Source organism: Entelurus aequoreus, linkage group LG15 (genome assembly GCF_033978785.1).
Source record: "Entelurus aequoreus isolate RoL-2023_Sb linkage group LG15, RoL_Eaeq_v1.1, whole genome shotgun sequence".
NCBI lineage: Eukaryota > Metazoa > Chordata > Actinopteri > Syngnathiformes > Syngnathidae > Entelurus > Entelurus aequoreus.
The window spans coordinates 40,166,540-40,187,668 of record NC_084745.1 but is presented as its reverse complement, the minus strand read 5'-3'; the positions used below and the strand labels follow the sequence as shown (position 1 = coordinate 40,187,668).

The 21,129-nt window shown below is 40.8% G+C and overlaps 1 protein-coding gene across 2 annotated transcripts in view; it reads right to left on the bottom strand.

Annotated features, from left to right (window-relative positions):
- Nucleotides 1-21,129, bottom strand: part of kcnh2b (potassium voltage-gated channel, subfamily H (eag-related), member 2b) — a 692,512-nt gene that overhangs the window by 598,211 nt on the left and 73,172 nt on the right. For both annotated transcript variants that reach the window (XM_062021529.1, XM_062021530.1), the window contains exon 2: nt 6,431-6,661. In XM_062021529.1, coding sequence (XP_061877513.1) covers nt 6,431-6,661 — 231 coding nt within the window. The remainder of the gene's footprint in view (nt 1-6,430; nt 6,662-21,129) is intronic.

Genomic DNA, 21,129 nt, shown 5'->3' with positions numbered 1-21,129 from the left:
CTAACCCACCAGTGCCTCCATGGAAATGCCCCCCTCCACCTCAAAGAACTACTCACCCCCGAATCCTCCACTCGACACCTCCGCTCCGGACAGGCTAACCTCCTCCAACCTCAGAGGACAAAGCTACGAACAATGGGAGACCGGGCTTTCTGCTCCGCCGCTCCCAGTCTGTGGAATGCTCTCCCTGACCACCTGAGGGTACCACAGACTGTGGATGATTTTAAAAAAGGCTTAAAAACCCTTCTTTTTAAAAAAAGCCTCTTTTTAGATACATGCGTACTAGTTCTAGCTATTTGGCTGTTCTAGTTTTTATTTTTATTTATGTTTTTATTATTTTTTTATTTTTATTTTTTTACTACACTGTAGCACTCTGAGGTTGTTTACTCAATGTAAAGTGCTTTTTACTAATAAAATCTATTATTATTAAACTATACAAGTCCTATTCAAAGCAAAGTGCTGATAGTTGAAGATATATGGTTGCAGTGATGGCTTTGTAGAGCACATTGAGGTGCACTGTCTGAGAAACAATACTCCCATAGAAAGTTAGGGATGCACATTTTGGTATTTTGTAAAGTTAAGAAGATCTAGTTTGGAACTTCTCATTGAGAACACAGGATGGCCGTTTTCAGAGGATATTTTTAATTACAGAGCATCCACTGCAGCACAAAGAGTAGAAGATAAAAAGTGCAGAGGAGAAGAGCCAGCTGGTGTCATGTCCCCTCCTTGTTCTTCTGACCACTATCGCTGCACTCAGATGACGTGAGAAAGACACTTTCAGACTTGTTGCTGTTTCTCGGCTATTTCCTCACTTTGTTGTCTTCCTGTCTCCTCCGTCTTCTCTCCCCCTTGTATCGCCTCCATTTATTTGCTTTCATCTTCCCTCTCATTTCCCTCCATCTGTCTGTGCTCTCCTTATGCTGCTAGTGTGTGTGCATGTTCACAGGTGCAACATGTCCAGCAGATGCTTTGACTATCTGAGGGACAACATGATTACAATGGCAGCTGTTTATCGCCATGGAAGCTGCCTATTGATACCAATACCAGCATCCTGTTATCTGGTCCTGGTCCAGCAGGCATGAGTGCAAACATAATTACACCGTCACCATTGGCAACACCATGTGCACGTTTGTCACCCTCTGCCTTCTTCAAGTACATTTTATAGAAAGACCAATCCAGGTCATGTCAAAAAAAGTTATTTACAGTTATTTGATAAACACTCTATATCTCTCTCCAGTATTTGAAGAAAAGACTGATTTAATCCAATGAAAGATGTAAAATTAGCACATCAAAAACGAGTCGTCTAGTTGCTAATGCGCAAAAGCTCGCATATTAAATGAACATGCAGGCAGTATAAACAAGTACTGAGACAGAAACACATTGGTTAGAAAGAAATCTGTATCATCATAGGTTCTTTTCATACTGATACCAATAACTTGGTTAGTAAATAAACGCATGAGAAGAATATTAGAAAACCAGGCTAAACAAACAGAAATGCAGTCTCAGTCCAACTATTGTAGGGGTGTCCCGATCCGATATATATAGATATCAGTCCAATATTATCATAAAAACAAGTATAGGATGATATGGGCTAGCATGTAAACTTTCTGACACAAGAAGTCCTGCAGCGTGTTTACTTGGACAGCCAGTTAACATCTAAATGTCCTCCGGTAAACACACAGGGTTGGTCTTATCTTGTATTTTATAGTCAATTCCTCAAACCTCCAAAGACATGCACCTGGGGATTAGCTGATTGGCAACACCAAGGTGGCGACTTGTCCAGGGTGTACCCCGCCTTCTGCCCGATTGTAGCTGAGATAGGCTCCGGCGCCCCCCGGGACCCCGAAGGGAATAAGCGGTAGAAAATGGATGGATGGATGGATGGAGTGTGAGAGCTTGTCAGTTTACCTGTATTTGCCCTGCGATGAGGTGGCGTCTTGTCCAGGGCGCACCCTGCTTTCCGCCCATGTGCAGCTGGGATAGGCTCCAGCCCCCCCACAACTCCGAGACGGACAAGCGGTAGAATATGGATGGATGGTATTTGCAAAGGGTAAACATGCTAGGCGATAGGCTATTAGGACCTACCAGCTAAACAATAGCTTAGCACACAATCTGGTCATACACAAGTGTAGCACACAAGCTGGACATACATAAGTGTCCTTCATTGATCAATATTGCAGCACATTTGTCAATACATTGTAAAGAAGTATCAAACAATTATAGTTGTATACCTTTCATATTACTTACACATACAAAGTCTCCAAAGCAGAAGTGTATTAGAAAGTATCCACTAACAATCGTGTGCGCATCAGTTAACTTACTGTGTTACAAGTTTAACTTTATTTATGAATTATTGACACTTAGGTGTCACCAAATAAACAATTACCACTCCACTTCAACTTAAAGCCAGCATACGTTTATTCCAGACGTTTAATAATAAATAAATTGGTGTTTTTCATTCCTACCAATGTTTTCTGTTTGACTAATATCTGATATTGCATCAGGTCAATATCGTATTGGCCAATATTTAAGGCTCCAATATCGGTATCGTAGTGAAAAAGTTGTATCGAGACACCCCAAGTCAAATGTATATGAGCATGAGAAAGCAGATAAACAAACTGATTTGATCTTCAGAAAAATTTAACACTGACACATTTTGTTACTTTTCAGTCCATTGCCTCAGACCTTCACACAGAAAAACATGTTAAATTCAGTGGAACCCGTTTACTGTTAGACGACAACCCGTCCAAGGCGACCAAATCAAGTCCTGATTCAATGTTATCTAACTTAGGGCTGCAAAAATAATAACCCTGATTATTTAATAAGTATTTAATTCAAGATTATTATTCACAATGATCCATTATGTTAGGTAAAAACACCAGTAATTCCCACAGGTCGGCAAACTACTTGCGGTGGTGGGGTCCTGAAGGTGGGGCGGGGCGTGTGAACGCGACATGCGATTTACATTGTAAGTCTAATAATAGTCTGGATCAGTTCGCAGCAGTGAAGCAACTGGGAAGAGAATCAGCACCTCCAAGTCCGAGTCCATAATTCTCGACCGGAAAATGGTGGGGTGCCATCCCCGGTTTGGGGAGGATCTTGCCCCAAGTAGAAGAGTTCAAGCACCTCAGAGTCTTGTTGATGAGTGAGGGAAGAGTGGATTTTGAGATCGACAGGCGGATCGGTGCGGCGTATTCAGTGATCCGGACCCTGTATCGATCCGTCGTGGTGAAGAAGGAGCTGAGCAGGAAAGCAAAGCTCTCAATTTACTGGTCGATCTATGTTCCCAATCTCAACTGTGGTCATGAGCTTTGGGTTAGGACCGAAAGGACAAGATGACGGGTACAAGCGGCCGAAATGAGTTTCCTCCGTTGGGTGGCGGGGCTCTCCCTTAGAGATAGGCTGAGAAGCTCGAAGTGAAGCCGGCTCCTCCACATCGAGAGGAGCCAGATGAGGTGGTTCGGGCAGAATGCCCCCCAGACTCCTCCCTGGGGAGGTGTTAAGGGCACGTCCGTCTGGTAGGAGGCCACAGTAAGACCCATGACACGTTGGGGAGACGATGTCTGGATGGATGGATAGTCTAATGAAACAGCGCACTAACCATTATACATACAAGACAGATCTTTTAGTTTTTGTTCATTATTAATATTCTTTGGCAGCTTAGTCACAGATGACCATGCTAATTTACGCTCTTGGGTCAGACATTTATTTCGATTTAATATTGCATTTATTTATTTATATATATATATATTTACATACATATATATACATACATATATATATATATATGTATATATATGTATATATATATATATATATATATATATATATATATATATATATATATATATATATATATATATATATATATATATATATATATATATATATATATATATATTTGTAATGGTACTTTAATTATTAAGTTTATTGTTTTTATTCAAATAGTTTTGTCATCCTATTTTAGTCAATTATTAGTAATATATTTTCAGTTATAATGAGTGTTGTAATTGTACAATGCACTTATTTAATTATAATTTTCCCATTTTAACTTGATGTTTTGTTGATACGGTACATTCATGTTTGTTGACAACGCCTAGCATGGCTGTACAAGCCAATTCTTGAGTGACAGTCCCTGTTGCACTTAGTGCAAACATGTGTAGAGACTTCGTCCCGCTCCTGCTGTGCGATGGTATTTGCAGTACGTTTCCTCCTGTCTCTCTTCTCCTCTGCGAGCTGGCCTCTCCTCAAATCAGCCTCTGCAATACCCCGTCCAACCGCTTGACGCCAGACATTTCGGTTCTCCGCCTGTATCTCCCAGCTGTCTAGAGGAATATTACACGCCTTCAGATCTCTCTTGCATGCGTCCTTGAACCGGAGGGAGGGACGACCAACACGTCTGGAACCAGCAGCCAGTTGTCCATACATAATGTCCTTGGGAAGCCGTCCGTCCTCTATCCGCCGAACATGTCCCAGCCATCGAAGACGGCGCCGGCTAAGCAGAGAGTTCATGCTATGGATATTAGCCCGCTGAAGAATGACACTGTGTGGAATATAGTCCTGCCAACTAATACCAAGGATACGTTTGATGCACCGCATGTGAAAAGCGTTAAGTCGACGCTCTTGTCTCATGTAAGTAGTCCAGGTCTCGCTTCCGTAGAGTAAAGTGCTGAGAACGCAGGCCTGATAAACTCGGATCTTTGTATGTTGAGTAAGAGCGTTATTTTCCCATACTCGTTTTGCTAGTTTAGCCATGATGGTATTTGCCTTTCCAAGCCTCCTGTCAAGTTCAACATCAAGCGAGAGTTTATTGCTGATTGTTGAGCCTAGGTATATACAATTATCTACTACTTCTAAAGTGACACCATTCAATATTATGTTCATGTTATTAATATTAGTATATTGGTTAGTAATATTGGTGCGGCGTGGCGTAGTGGGTAGAGCAACCGTGCCAGAAACCTGAGGGTTGCCGGTTCGCTCCCCGTCTCTTACCACCTAAAAATCGCTGCCGTTGTGTCCTTGGGCAGGACACTTCACCCTTTGCCCCCGGTGCCGCTCACACCGGTGAAATGAATGATGAATGATAGGTGGTGGTCGGAGGGGCCGTAGGCGCAAATTGCAGCCACGCTTCCGTCAGTCTACCCCAGGGCAGCTGTGGCTACGAAAGTAGCTTACCACCACCAGGTGTGAATGATTGATGGGTTCAGAAAAACATGTAAAGCGACTTTGGGTACTTAGAAAAGCGCTATATAAATCTCAGGTATTAATTAATTAATATTAACATGCCCTATTTTTCTGATTAAATTATGCCTTTAGCGCTATTTATCCATTTTTGATCATTTTTTTCAGAGCAATAAAATAAAGTCACTTTCCGCAGGTGGCCTACGTGTCACCCATGCATGACCTTATCATACACTTTGTGTTTGTAGTGTGAAACACGTATATAAAATGCCCCAAAAATGATGTTACCGCATTCCTTATATTGATACACATGCGCAGATGCAGATGCAGGGGCTTCATGAATTCTAATAGGGAGCAGGTCTCGCCTGTGTTGGCACTCGCTGGAAAAGTGTCTTCAGACTTTATTCAGCACGATGGCTAGGGGTCAGTCTTGCTAGCGCGACTCAGAGGGGACGAGCACAACAGAGCGGTATGCTGGCGTCCACACCCCTCTCGCTGTTTAACAACAACAGTGCTGTCTTTGACGCACGCCTAGTTAGAGTCCACAGAAGTTGGGGCAGTGAAACGGCCGACTACAGCAGCCCGGTAAAAGTTTAATAACACAGACTCACTGTGTTATTGAGTGGGAGTGGTGTGGTTATGGAGCTCTGTGCGCATACACAGTGACCTCTGGCGTGGTTGATAGTCACTTTACGGAGCTTCAAGACAAGCCGCTGTCACTTTCCTGCCACTGCAGGCCGTGAATGTGTTTGATTTCATATGCAACAAACCTACTTTGTTATTGTTAATATTACTTTATTTAATCGTGGTAGCCAAAATTGTAATTGTGATAAAAATTAAATACATTTTGCAGCCTGGTTCTACTTATTGACTAGCTACTGTGTAGAACAATTTCCCTTGTGGATCAATAAAGTTTGTCTAAGTCTAAGTCTATTATTAAAAAGTGCACACTTTTGTGAAATTCACAAAGGGCGGAAAAACATGTCAACACACTGCTATTTCGGAATAAAAATTAAATTGGAGGACCAATAACATGTTTGATTGTTTGACTTTCTCAGCAGTTACACAAAAATAAGTGAATATTAAAATTCCAAAATCAAGTTACTTCATTACCAATGATTCAACTGAACTTTAAGGCTCATCGAAGACACCTGACAGAATACAGGTAAATATCCTACCAACCAGCAACAGAAGCAACATCCAGGCTCTCACACAAACCTTATTCAAGAGTGTGTAAAAAGTGTTTTCCTACCATCTTTGCGGTAAAGGTCGATCTCCACTTTCCTCTCCTCTGACCCCAGCAGGGCCTGAGCCATCTGAGCGATGGCCAGACGTTTGGTGTCGGGTCCGTACAGGAAGTTGCACGTGCACGGCTTCTGCATGATCTCAGCTCGCGAGTAACCGCACATGTGACAGAAGCCATCGTTGCAGAAGATAATGGCGCAGTTCTCCACTCTTGCATTGGCAATGACGAACTTGCGGCCTGCAGAAAAAGAAACATTTATTATAGGACATGATAGGCATTATTTATCCCACAATGGGGAAATGATGTAGTTGCAATGCAGATACAAAAAAGTCCACAAAAATAAGGTAACAACACATTAAAACAAGAGGGAAACATCAAAGAACACAAAAGACCAATTAAAATACATTAAAATACCACAGAGCTGATGCAACCAGCAGCCACTTAGTGGGCCCATTTCTACATACACTTACTACAGTAAAACAACGACAAAAACAGAAAACAGTAACGTTATTAGTTAAAGAAATAATTTTACTTGTACACAGGTCAATTCAAAAGAAAACCATGGCCAGTTTTTTTATACAACATTCCTATGGGCAATAAACTCACCAGGAAGTACAACAAATGTAAACACTCAAGATCCACTTTGTGTCTTTTCTTCCTCCACCTGGCTGTCAACTCGACATAAGCAGCTGAGTCTTTCCAGAACAAAAAGTCCTTCCATTCATTTATTTTCTCCTGCTTATCCTGTTCTGGTGCTGCACTGAGCTGGAGCCTATCCCAGCTGACTACAGGCAAAAGGTGGAATACGCCCTAGATCACAGGTGTCAAACTCAAGGCCCGGGTGCCAGATCTGGCCCGCGACATCATTTCATCTGGCCCGCAAACACCTGGAAATGATGTGTGTCAATAAAGTACCGTATTTTTCGGACTATAAGTCGCAGTTTTTTTCCTTGTTTGGCCGGGGGTGCGACTTATACTCAGGAGCGACTTATGTGTGAAATTATTAACACATTACCGTAAAATATCAAATAATATTATTTAGCTCATTCACGTAAGAGACTAGACGTATAAGATTTAATCGGATTTAGCGATTAGGAGTGACATTGTTTGGTAAACGTATAGCATGTTCTATATGTTATAGTTATTTGAATGACTCTTACCATAATATGTTATGTTAACATACCAGGCATGTTCTCAGTTGGTTATTTATGCGTCATATAACGTACACTCATTCTCAGCCTGTTGTTCACTATTCTTTATTTATTTTAAATTGCCTTTCAAATGTCTATTCTTGGTGTTGGGTTTTATCAAATCAATTTCCCCCAAAAATGCGACTTATACTCCAGTGCGACTTATATATGTTTTTTTCCTTCTTTATTATGCATTTTCGGCCGGTGCGACTTATACTCCGGAGCGACTTATACTCCGAAAAATACGGTACTTAATATTTTCTCATTAAATGTAATTGATTTTTTTCATTTTGACAGAAAAAATATATGTACTAGGGGTGTAACGGTACGTGTATTTGTATTGAACCGTTTCGGTACGGGGGTTTCGGTTCGGTTCGGAGGTGTACCGAACGAGTACACATGCTAGCAGCTAGGACAACATGTAAAAGCCAGAGCTGGAAGATCTCCCGTTTGGGAACACTTTGGCTGCGCGATACAACAATGGAGGACGGAGGTTTGCCGACATTGTTCAGCAGCTGCTTCTGACAACACGTCAAACATGTGTTGCACCTTTCCTGCTTCCGGCTACCAGATTGTAGTCGAGGAGCGCAGGGGAGACACTCCTCCAGGGCCGATGTATTCTCGGGGGAAACACCCTTCACTCTACCCGGCAGTGGGGCTCCACAGCTCCGGACTCCAGGGTAAATGACGAGTCCGGCGATTAGTTGCAAATCGTGGCTTTATTGAGGTCTTGCACACAGCCAATCCAACAAAACACTAGCGCCCGCGCTCATGCTACCGCTCCCTCACCTCGCTCGCCCACACACTCACCTCACATGCCGTCACATATTAAAGGGCCACACACACACATACACTACTCTCATAACACATGCTAACTCATTTGAAGCGTCACCACCGCAATGAAGCAGCATCTCCTCGGCGAGTCAGGCAGGGCTAAAGCCATGTTTTTATAGCAGCAGATATAAATCCATATTGCATTAAAAACTAGATTTTGACCCACTTCTATGGTGGAAGAACAATGATCCCATATATCCTCTTACTGCCAAGTTAGCCAGGCTGGGGGGGGAAAGAAAAGTTAATCTGAGGCTGAGTTGACTTGAAACTATTTAATATTGCACTTTTTATATGTAGAAGAACATTTTTGTCATTTTATTTAATCTGAGGCACAATTTGAGGCAGTTTAATGTGGATTAACGTGGACCCCGACTTAAACAAGTTGAAAAATGTATTGGGGTGTTACCATTTAGTGGTCAATTGTACGGAATATGTACTGTACTGTGCAATCTACTAATAAAAGTCTCAATCAAAAAAAGCACTTTATATGTAGAAAGGCTTTGTTAAGAAACCATTCTGAGCCTTATCTTATTTAGTTTTTATTTTATATATGTTGACCACATTAACCCTGGCAATGGACCCTGTTTGTATGTTATGCCATTGTTTACAAATTTGGTAAATAACTTACCAAAAAATGTATATTTTGTTGTTTTCTTACTGTACCGAAAATGAACCGAACCGTGACCTCTAAACCGAGGTACTTGCCAAACCGAAATGTTTGTGTACCGTTACACCCCTAATATGTACTGCTTGAAATTGCATACCTTTTACACTTTTAAGTATCCAATATTGCAACAAATATTACAGTATATTATCATACTTTTCAAACATGTTTTTGTCTAAAAAAAAATTAAAAAATACTTAACTTTACAGCAAACTACCCATCAAATTAATAAAAATGACAATTAATTTTACGTTGTTCTTTACAGCTTATTACTGTAAATTGAAAAAAGCTAAAAAAAAATTTGCGTTAAAATTATGTTGATTGAGCTGCCAGTTTTTGACTGTAAAATCTATAGTTGTTGTTTTTAACAGTGTACTACTGTAAATGGAAAGACGGTAGATTTGTTTTTACGGTAGAAAAACTGGCAGCTAAGTTGCCGGGATAAAAAAAAAAACGTGTACTGTTTTTCCACTAACAATATAATGTTGTCAAAACCAATGTTAAATGAACACAAAAATTCTGGCGACTAAACTGCCAGCTTTTTCTTTACATTAGTTTTGGACCACAAATTTGGGTATCACCAAGTCGTTACAGGATCATACATTGGTCATATTAAAAGTCCTCATGTGTCCAGGGACATATTTCCTGATATAAATCAGAGGCGGTATAGTACCGTGTATGATTCATTAGTATCGCGGTACTATACTAATACCGGTATACCGTACAACAGTGTGGTGTGGCGTTTGAATTTCCAAGGATGCGTAACAGGCAGCTCACAGGTAAAATTATTATTTAATCCAATATAAGGCAAAACCCCAAGAGTGGCATGCCGCAGGAAGAGCGCACGCAGAGCACAAGGCAAACATGGCATTTACTCAGGCAGCAGCATATTGCCGAACAAACAGAACAAGAATCCCGCAAGGACTGGCTGGTTGAGACAGGTATACGGGGTGCAAGATTTGTAATTTGATTTTGATTTTTATTAAGGATCCCCATTAGCTGGTTGCCTCAACAACCCACTAGTCTTCCTGGGGTCCACAATTCAATACAATTACAAGTAAAAGCATATAATTATAACTACACAATACAGAAAAAAATATAAAAGCATCAATAAAAAAACAAGCAAACAATTTACAGTCACAGAATAATAATTACCATATAAATATAACAAACAAATCATCAATGAGCAAACTAATTTAAAAACTCAGATAAAATATTACTCTCTTTTTAAAAACCTGTTTACTTTCAATGCTGGTGAGAATTCGAGGCAGGTTATTCCAGAGCGATAAAGATCTATAAATAAAAGATTTCCGCAAAGCATTCTTCCTGGGACGAGGGAGTACAAAATGCCCCTCACTGGATGCCCTGGTATTGTGATTATGTATAGTGCTACTGTGAACTATTTGGGCCATGAGAAAAGCAGGAGTTTTACTACCGGTTACTGATTTGAACAATATAAGAGTATTAGCCAACAACCTGTTCTGCACTGTTAGCCAGGAAAGAGAAGCATGCATTTGGTTCACATTGGTTCTTAGTGAACAACCAAGAACCAGCCTTGCTGCCCTATTCTGGACAATCTGGAGCTTACTGATCTCACCACTTGCAGCAGACGCCCAGACTGTAGAACAATAGTCAATATGACACAAGACTAAACTCTTAACAATTTGACAAAGAAGAGGTGGATCAGCAAAACCAGCACATTTCCTGGAAATACCAACAGCCCTTCCCATCTTTGTAACTATATCACTGATATGATTTGACCAGGATAGAGTGCAGTCCAGCATCACTCCAAGGAGCTTGGCACTTCTGACCTGTTGAACTGTTGAAATACCTAGCCTCAAATCCAACTTTGGGTCACAAGATAACCCTTGCCTAGTCCCCAATATAATACTTTTTGTTTTTGAGGTGTTAAGGACAAGTCTGTTACATACTGTCCAGTCATGCACAGCTTTTAGTTCCTCACTCAATACTACATTAAGTACACTGCATGATGGTGCAGCATGATATAAGGTTGCATCATCAGCATAAAGAACCAATCTTGCACGCCCGGTAGCCCAAGGTAAATCATTGGTGAATATAGAAAAAAGTAAAGGTCCTAGGCAACTTCCCTGTGGAACACCACAATCCAAACTTCTGCTATTAGACAAGCTGCCATTAAGATACACCTGTTGTGATCTTGAGGACAAATAACTCTGTATCCACATTAAACTTGAAGTATTAAAACCATAACATTTAAGTTTCTCAATTAAAAGAGAGTGGTCAATCTGTCATCGTAATGACAGCAGGTGAAGACACTCATCAACAAAACAGAAACCGGTGTGAGCGCAAACGCTCCTAGCAACGGGAACATAAACAAAGGAATGAGCGCTGCAACAGAAATAGAATCAAAACCAAGGAGAACAGCAACAAAATGCATTACAAAGCATAACATGAAGCACAAATCATGACAGCGGCAAGATGAGGTGGACCCAATTGCAGGAAACAAGGTAGAAGCAACAGTGAAGTGGTGCTCTAAACATGTGTATTTCAAAAGACAAAACGAAGTTGAAATGTCCAGAACACAAAAACAGGAAAAAAATAGTAGTATGTAAAATTATTTCAGTTTGGTGTGTACTTATTACACACCAGCTGTTTATTTTTAACGTGCATCTTAGTTATAGTTTTCTTTAACACATTTGGAGGTATTGAAATCGCCATGTAAAATTACTAATGCCAAACAGTAGCATGTATATTAGACTTAGACTTAGACTTCCTTTTTATTGTCATTCAAATTTGAACTTTACAGCACAGATAAGAACAACATTTTGTTACATAAGCTCATGGTAGTGCAGAATAAAAAAGCAATAAGGTGCATATATAAATAAATAAATATATATAAATATATATATATAAAATAAATACATATATATAAATATATATAAATAAATAAGTAGATTGCTGTACAGATAAATATATTGCACTTTTTCACATGCGTCCACGTTTATGGATGTATGTTATATTGTCTTTTTTATTCCAGCGAGTTAATCCATTTTGGGGGGAGTTGAGGGGATAAACATAATTTTGAGTAATCTTTACTTTGTTGACATGGAAAATGACAACACTATTTAGAAGCAGTCCACACCAGGGTTGTACGGTACACCGGTATTAGTATAGTACCACGATACAAATGAATTATATTCGGTTCTATACCGCCTCTAAAAAGTACCGGTACCCGACCCCCACACGCCCCCGTCGTCGTCACGTCGTGTCATTGAAGTGAATTACATTTATATAGCGCTTTTCTCAAGTGACTCAAAGCGCTTTACATTGTGAAACCCAATATCTAAGTTACATTTAAACCAGTGTGGGTGGCACTGGGAGCAAGTGGGTAAAGTGTCTTGCCCAAGGACACAACGGCAGTGACTAGGATGGCGGGAGCGGGGATCGAACCTGCAACCCTGAAGTTGCTGGCACGTCCACTCTACCAACCGAGCTATACCGCCCCATTGCTGGTTTACGAGCAGACGAGCATGTTCGGTAGTGCACAATCACAGAGTACTTACAAGCAGACACAGTGTGTAGACAGAAAAAAGAGAGCAGACGCATTTTGGCTTGAAAACTAACGATAAAGGTGAAGTTACAACACTGAAACGCCCACCGGAAGAGGTGCTTTAAGACATGACTAGCTAGCTAGCGGCTTAAGTCCAGCTGCTGTCAACAGTGTTTTAGCTACTTCTAAATCACTAATCCTCACCTCCATGGCGACAAATAAAGTGAGTTTCTTACAAGTATCATCCCTGCAGGACGAGGAATAGCTAAACATGCTTCACTACACACTGTAGCTTACCGGTGTCAAAATGTAAACAAACGCCATTAGTGGATCTACACCTAACATCCACTGTAATGATACCAAGCACAGTAGCGTATGTAGTTGATACTACTATGATTACGTCGATATTTTTTGACATCACAACATCTTCTTTTGTTTTTTAAAAAATTATATTATGTTTATAAAATCAATATGTCCCTGGACACATGAGGACTTTAAATGTGACCAATATATGATCCTGTAACTACTTGGTATCGGATTGATACCCAAATTTGTGGTATCATCCAAAACTAATGTTAAGCATCCAAACAACAGAAGAATATGTGATTTTTACATTTTAACAGAAGTGTAGATAGAACAGATATTAACAGTAAATGAACAAGTAGATTAATAATTCATTTTCTACCCCTTGTCCCTAATAATTTTGACAAAATAATAGAATGGAAAATGACACAATATGTTACTGCATATGTCAGCAGACTAAATTAGGAGCCTTTGTTTGCTTACTTACTAATAAAAGACAAGTTGTCTTATATGTTCACTATTTTATTTAAGGACAAACATGCAATAAGAAACATATGTTTATGTACCCTAAGATTTTTTGTTCAAATAAAGCCGATAATGCAATTCTTTGTGGTACCCTTTATTTATAAAAGTATCGAAAAGTACCGAAAAGTATCAAAATAATTTTAGTGCCGGTACCGGTACCAAAAATATTGATATCGGGACAACACTAGTCCACTCAAATACGCTTGTTTGCCCACCAAGTGTTTGAGTCTGCAATCGGATGTGACGTCACATGCAACCAAAGTAGAAAATATGGTACAGTTTACGGCCCCAGCCACCCAGAGAGCCCAACCCACAAACAGCAGGTGTGGCGCCCAGGGAACCAGGGACCACCGGCCCCACGCAGCCAGGCCGGCCAGCGACAGGAACCCGAGAGCTAGGCCCACCGTGCCGCCCATAAGAGCCAGCAGCAGGCCGCAGACAGACGCACCCGGCAGAGGACAAGGCACGAGAGAAGCAGGGGACAGCCAGACCTCAGGCCAGCGAGAGACCACACCCCACACGGGTAGAAAGGCGGGACGCCCCGCCCGGGGGGCCCAGAGACTCCCCGCAACCGGACGGGAAGACCGCCCCCGCCCCACCAGCAACCGGGCCTCCACGAGCCCACCCCACACCCTCGGAGAGCGCGGCGCAACCCGCCCCCGGCCACCCCACCCAAGTCGGCCGCCGCAGGACCGCCCAGCACGGGGCCACGGGAACCACCCACCCCACCCGTAGGGACCCCAACGATGGAGATGGAACACCCAGCAACCGCCCTGTCGAGTTCCCCCCCTGAGGGAGGGGAAAAAATAAAAAATAATATTAATAAAATATATTAAAAAATAAATACATTAATTAATTAATTAAGAAATAGTAATAATGATCTTCCGCCATTTTTGATTACCTCTTGATGGACTCTGAAGAAACGTTTTCCCTTTTTGCGGTTTGAATGATTAGGACAGCCGAAAACAACACAAGCATAGGGCATTTTTATTTCAAGAAAGACTAAATGGTGCCTAGTACCCATTGAGAACAGAGCTAGCTTGACCACCACGAGGCGGGACGTGAGCCAGACGTGAAGTCAGTAAAATCCGAGCAATTGGGAGATAAGGCCTGGTGGAGGTCTGCACACACTGAGTGCTTTTCTAGTTGCAATTATTGTCTTTTAACGGCACCAGGAGCAGAGCGAAATATGTTCTAATGCTCAAAAGTGATCCCATATAAACTTTTAAAAGCAAAGCTTACCAACTGGCAGAATTCAATACTGAGAAGCAACGAAGACACAACTGAGTAGTAATGGCAACAAACCATCAAATGAAGTAAAAATAACTTTGCATGACGACAGTAATGGAAGAATAAGCTCTCAGGTGCAGATGTGAGAAAAAGCAAAAGAAGTATGTTTGAGTTGGCCTAAACAAGGAAGTAAAAGTTCAAGGAGAGTCCATTACTCATAATAATGTACTATTATCTGTACAATGTACTATTATCTGTACAGTGTACTAATGCACTATTATCCGTGCAAGGTATCGTATTTTCTGGACTATCGGTATAAGCCGCACCCAATATATTTTAGAAGTAAAAATATTTTTCCATATATTTGCTGCGCCAGGTATAAACATTGCGACATAAGATATTTACACAGAAAGATTTTGGAAATGTTTATTTACATACCTTAATTATTTCCAAACGGTGTCTGTAACAGGGCAGTAAAACGGCTGATGAAATGGTAAATGGTAAATGGGTTATACTTGTATAGCGCTTTTCTACCTTCAAGGTACTCAAAGCGCTTTGACACTATTTCCACATTCACCCATTCACACACACATTCACACGCTGATGGCGGGAGCTGCCATGCAAGGCCCTAACCACGACCCATCAGGAGCAAGGGTGAAGTGTCTTGTTTAAGGACACAACGGACGTGACAAGTTTGGTAGAAGGTGAGGATTGAACCAGGAACCCTCAGGTTGCTGGCACAGCCACTCTCCCAACTGCGCCACACCGTCCCGGATCAAACATCGTCATGGATCCACTATCTGCGGATGCTAGCTCTTCAATCAGTTAAACAGACTAAATAACTCCACGGTAATATTTGTTGAATGTACTGAGGAATTTTTGAAATTGAAAAACACAAAAATAATGCCATTTTAACTTAATAATACTAACACAGACACATTACGACAGCACATACAAATATGCATGAAAATACTATTATCAAACATGTGACAGTTTAGTAAGTATGAATTGTTTTACAAACGTAGTTATATTGTGAAACTTACACATTTGGAGTGATGAAAACCATGCGAGTAGAAACTCTATGGACCACTATTAGATGGAACGGCACTTGTACTTCCGGTTCAAGGCACGAAACAAAAATAAATATCATCTTATCTCTCTGACCTGATCCATGTCGCCACGCCCCCACGTTCCCTAAGATCTTCTTCATCCATCCATCTCACTGTCCCTTTATTTAAACTGTCCACCATGGGTGCCCGAGCTTTCAGCCGCTCTGCCCCACATCTTTGGAACTCTTTGCCACCAGACCTTCGAAACTTGGACTCAATATCCCTCTTCAAATCAAGACTCAAAACACACCTATTTCTGACTGCTTACTCATTGTAATCATCTTTTCTTCCCTATCTTTGTTGTTGTTATTATTGTTGTTTTTATCCAATTTGATTTTATTGTCCTTGAGTGCCCAGAAAGGCGCCTTATAAATAAAATGTATTATCGTTATATTAATATTGTACACTTTCAACCCACAGCACTTGCAGTCAGCTAACTTGCCCAAAAGATGGCACCATAGCACAAACAGTAACACACCTTTTCAGTCTCTGCGTCGGTGTTACTACTATGTAAGTTTGTCGTACAAAAAACATTAAGGCTGTTAGCAAAGAAAGATCCATAGATTAGCGGCATCTTTCTATAAATCACAGCTTGGGGAAAAAATAGCGGCTAGTAGCCTGGAAAATACGGTATAATTTATCTGTACAATGCTAGGGAGTAGGGTTGTCCCTATACCAATAATTTGGTACCGGTACCAAAATGTATACCAATACAACCGAGCCCAGAACAAGAGAGTGGCACTAACAGTGGATAGGCTGTACATAAATGGACAGCTGTATCGGGACCCAAAGGTTACCCCCTGGCTTTTTTAGAATGGGCATTCGTGGGTGTTTTTAGTATCTTGGTTTGGCCTGTGTCATGACTACTTCCAGTACTGTTATGTCCTGCACTAAGCTGGGCCTTCATAGGGGCCTGGTGTTAGCTCACGTGAATGTATGCAGCCTGCGTAATAAGTATCAGGAAGTAGAGTGTATTATCAAAGATAATTTTATTAATATCTTTGCCATTTCTGAGACCCACCTTGATGATTCCTTTTCTGATTCAATTGTAGCCATTGAGGGGTTCTCAATTTTTAGGAAAGATAGGAACAGGTTTGGGGGTGGGGTGGCTATTTATGTTCAGAATCATTTATCTATCAAAGTGCGCAATGATTTGATGAGGGAGAGTATTGAAGCTATTTGTGTGCAGGTCTATCTGCCTTATTTGAAACCAATTATAGTAGGCTGTTTCTATAGGCCTCCTAGTGCTGATGCTCTGTATCTGAAGGAGTTATGTGAGATGTTTGACAGGATATCAGATGCGAATAGAGAAATCTATTTACTGGGTGATATGAATGTTGACTGGCTGGGACAGGGGTGTACAAACAAAAATAAGTTACTATCCATTTTAAATGCTTGCAATCTGTCCCAAATTGTTGCCCCTCCCACGAGAATAGGTAGTAATAGTGATGGTATTATTATAGCTACATGCATTGATCATATTTATACAAATGTTCCGGACCAATGCTCCAAAGCAGTCTCGGTTCCTGTAGGTTTTACTGACCACAATATAATATCTGTCACTAGAAAGACAAGGGTTCCTAAACCTAAAGCGAAAATTATTTTTACAAGGTCTTATAAGAGATTTGATGAAGAATGTTTTATTGATGAAATATCCTGTTTAAATTGGAACAAGGTGTGCAGTGAGGAAGACCCTGAGGCTGCACTGGACTTATTTATGTTAATGTACATGAGTGTTGTGGACAAGCATGCCCCTTTGAAGAAGTTTTCTGTCAAAACTAAGTCTGCCCCATGGATTGATAATGGACTTAGAGGTTTAATGACAGAAAGAGACATGGCTAAAAAAGCCTCCGTCAACTCTGGTTTAATTGATGACAGGCATAAGTACTGTTCCTTAAGAAACCAGGTCACAAAGTTAAACAAACTGAAAAAAAGGGAATATTACAAACAGAGGTTATATGATGTGAGATATGATAGCAAAAACTTATGGAATGTTTTGAATGAAATCATGGGTAGAAAGAACAATGTCTGTACACCTTTTGTGGAATCAAATGGGTTGGTACTCACTAAGCCATGTGACATTGCCAATCATTTTAATAACTATTATGTTGACAAGGTATCTCAATTAAAGGCCTACTGAAACCCACTACTACCGACCACGCAGTCTGATAGTTTATATATCAATGATGAAATCTTAACATTATAACACATGCCAATACGGCCGGGTTAACTTATAAAGTGACATTTTAAATTTGCCGCTAAACTTCCGGTTCGAAACGCCTCTGAGGATGACGTATGCGCGTGACGTAGCCCGACGAACACGGGTATGCCTTCCACATTGAAGCCGATACGAAAACGCTCTGTTTTCATTTCATAATTCCACAGTATTCTGGACATCTGTGTTCGTGAATCTGTTTCAATCATGTTCATTGCATTATGGAGAAGGAAGCCAAGCAAGCAAAGAAGAAAGTTGTCGGTGCGAAATGGACGTATTTTTCGAACGTAGTCAGCCACAACAGTACACAGCCGGCGCTTCTTTGTTTACATTCCCGAAAGATGCAGTCAAGATGGAAGAACTCGGATAACAGAGACTCTAACCAGGAGGACTTTTGATTTGGATACACAGACGCCTGTAGAGAACTGGGACAACACAGACTCTTACCAGGATTACTTTGATTTGGATGACAAAGACGCAGACGTGCTACTGTGAGTATGCAGCTTTGGCTTTTTTTTGCGTATGTACGTAACTTTTTTAAAATATATAAGCTTTATGAACCTTGGGTTAGGTGAACGGTCTTTTGGGCTGAGTGATTGTGTGTGTTGATCATGTGTTTGAATTGTATTGGCGTGTTCTATGGAGCTAGGAGCTAGCAGAGGAGCTAGGAGCTAGCATAACACGTACCGTACCGTAAGTGCGCGTCACGTACGTAACTTTTTAAAAATATATAAGCTTTATGAACCTTGGGTTAGGTGAACGGTCTTTTGGGCTGAGTGATTGTGTGTGTTGATCGGGTGTTTGAATTGTATTGGCGTGTTCTATGGAGCTAGGAGCTAGCAGAGGAGCTAGGAGCTAGCATAACAAACACGCAGGTGTTATTATGCAGGATTAATTTGTGGCATATTAAATATAAGCCTGGTTGTGTTGTGGCTAATAGAGTATATATATGTCTTGTGTTTATTTACTGTTGTAGTCATTCCCAGCTGAATATCAGGTACCGTGAGTATGCAGCCTTGGCTGCTAAACATTCGATAACTTGACCGTATGTGCGCGTCACGTACGTAACTTTTTAAAAATATATAAGCTTTATGAACCTTGGGTTAGGTAAACGGTCTTTTGGGCTGAGTGATTGTGTGTGTTGATCAGGTGTTTGAATTGTATTGGCGTGTTCTATGGAGCTAGGAGCTAGCAGAGGAGCTAGGAGCTAGCATAACAAACACGCAGGTGTTTTTATGCAGGATTAATTTGTGGCATATTAAATATAAGCCTGGTTGTGTTGTGGCTAATAGAGTATATATATGTCTTGTGTTTATTTACTGTTGTAGTCATTCCCAGCTGAATATCAGGTCACCCCCGGCGCTCACAGCATCTTCCCTATCTGAATAGCTTCAACTCCCCACTAGTCCTTCACTTGCACTTTACTCATCCACAAATCTTTCATCCTCGCTCAAATTAATGGGGAAATTGTCGCTTTCTCGGTCCGAATCTCTCTCACTTCATGCGGCCATCATTGTAAACAATAGGGAACTTTGCGTATATGTTCAACTGACTACGTCACGCTACTTCCGGTAGGTGCAAGCCTTTTTTTTATCAGATACCAAAAGTTGCAATCTTTATCGTCGTTGTTCTATACTAAATCCTTTCAGCAAAAATATGGCAATATCGCGAAATGATCAAGTATGACACATAGAATAGATCTGCTATCCCCGTTTAAATAAAAAAAATTCATTTCAGTAGGCCTTTAAGGCATGGTATGCATATATCCAATAACAACAAATCAGCTGACCTCATTAGGAATATTATAATGGATAATAAGGACTGTGAATTCAATTTTCATCAGGTTGAAGTCAGTGAGGTTGAGAGGTTACTACACTCTCTTCCTGACAACAAAGTAGCTGGTGTAGACAACCTGGATAGTAAATTACTGAAAATGACTGCTGGTATCATATCAGTGCCTGTTTGTCATATTTTTAATAAATGTTTACAAGTGGGCCTGTGTCCAAAGATATGGAAGGTGGCTAAGGTTACTCCTCTACATAAGGATACCAAATTGGCTTTCAATGAGGGCAATTCTAGACCAATAAGCATCCTACCTGGGTTATGTAAAATACTGGAGAAATGTGTGTATGCACAAATTCAAGCTTACTTTCAATCAAATGGGCTAGCAACTGATTCTCAACATGCATATAGAACGGGCCACTCTACGTCCACGGCTCTTATACAAATGACGGACGATTGGCTTAATGCTATAGATAATTCTATGTTGGTTGGAGCTGTGCTGTTAGATTTTAGTGCTGCATTTGACGTGATTGACCACTCTCTTTTAATTGAGAAACTTAAATGTTATGGTTTTAATACTTCAAGTTTAATGTGGATACAGAGTTATTTGTCCTCAAGATCACAACAGGTGTATCTTAATGGCAGCTTGTCTAATAGCAGAAGTTTGGATTGTGGTGTTCCACAGGGAAGTTGCCTAGGACCTTTACTTTTTTCTATATTCACCAATGATTTACCTTGGGCTACCGGGCGTGCTAGATTGGTTCTTTATGCTGATGATGCAACCTTATATCATGCTGCACCATCATGCAGTGTACTTAATGTAGTATTGAGTGAGGAACTAAAAGCTGTGCATGACTGGACAGTATGTAACAGACTTGTCCTTAACACCTCAAAAACAAAAAGTATTATATTGGGGACTAGGCAAGGGTTATCTTGTGACCCAAAGTTGGATTTGAGGCTAGGTATTTCAACAGTTCAACAGGTCAGAAGTGCCAAGCTCCTTGGAGTGATGCTGGACTGCACTCTATCCTGGTCAAATCATATCAGTGATATAGTTACAAAGATGGGAAGGGCTGTTGGTATTTCCAGGAAATGTGCTGGTTTTGCTGATCCACCTCTTCTTTGTCAAATTGTTAAGAGTTTAGTCTTGTGTCATATTGACTATTGTTCTACAGTCTGGGCGTCTGCTGCAAGTGGTGAGATCAGTAAGCTCCAGATTGTCCAGAATAGGGCAGCAAGGCTGGTTCTTGGTTGTTCACTAAGAACCAATGTGAACCAAATGCATGCTTCTCTTTCCTGGCTAACAGTGCAGAACAGGTTGTTG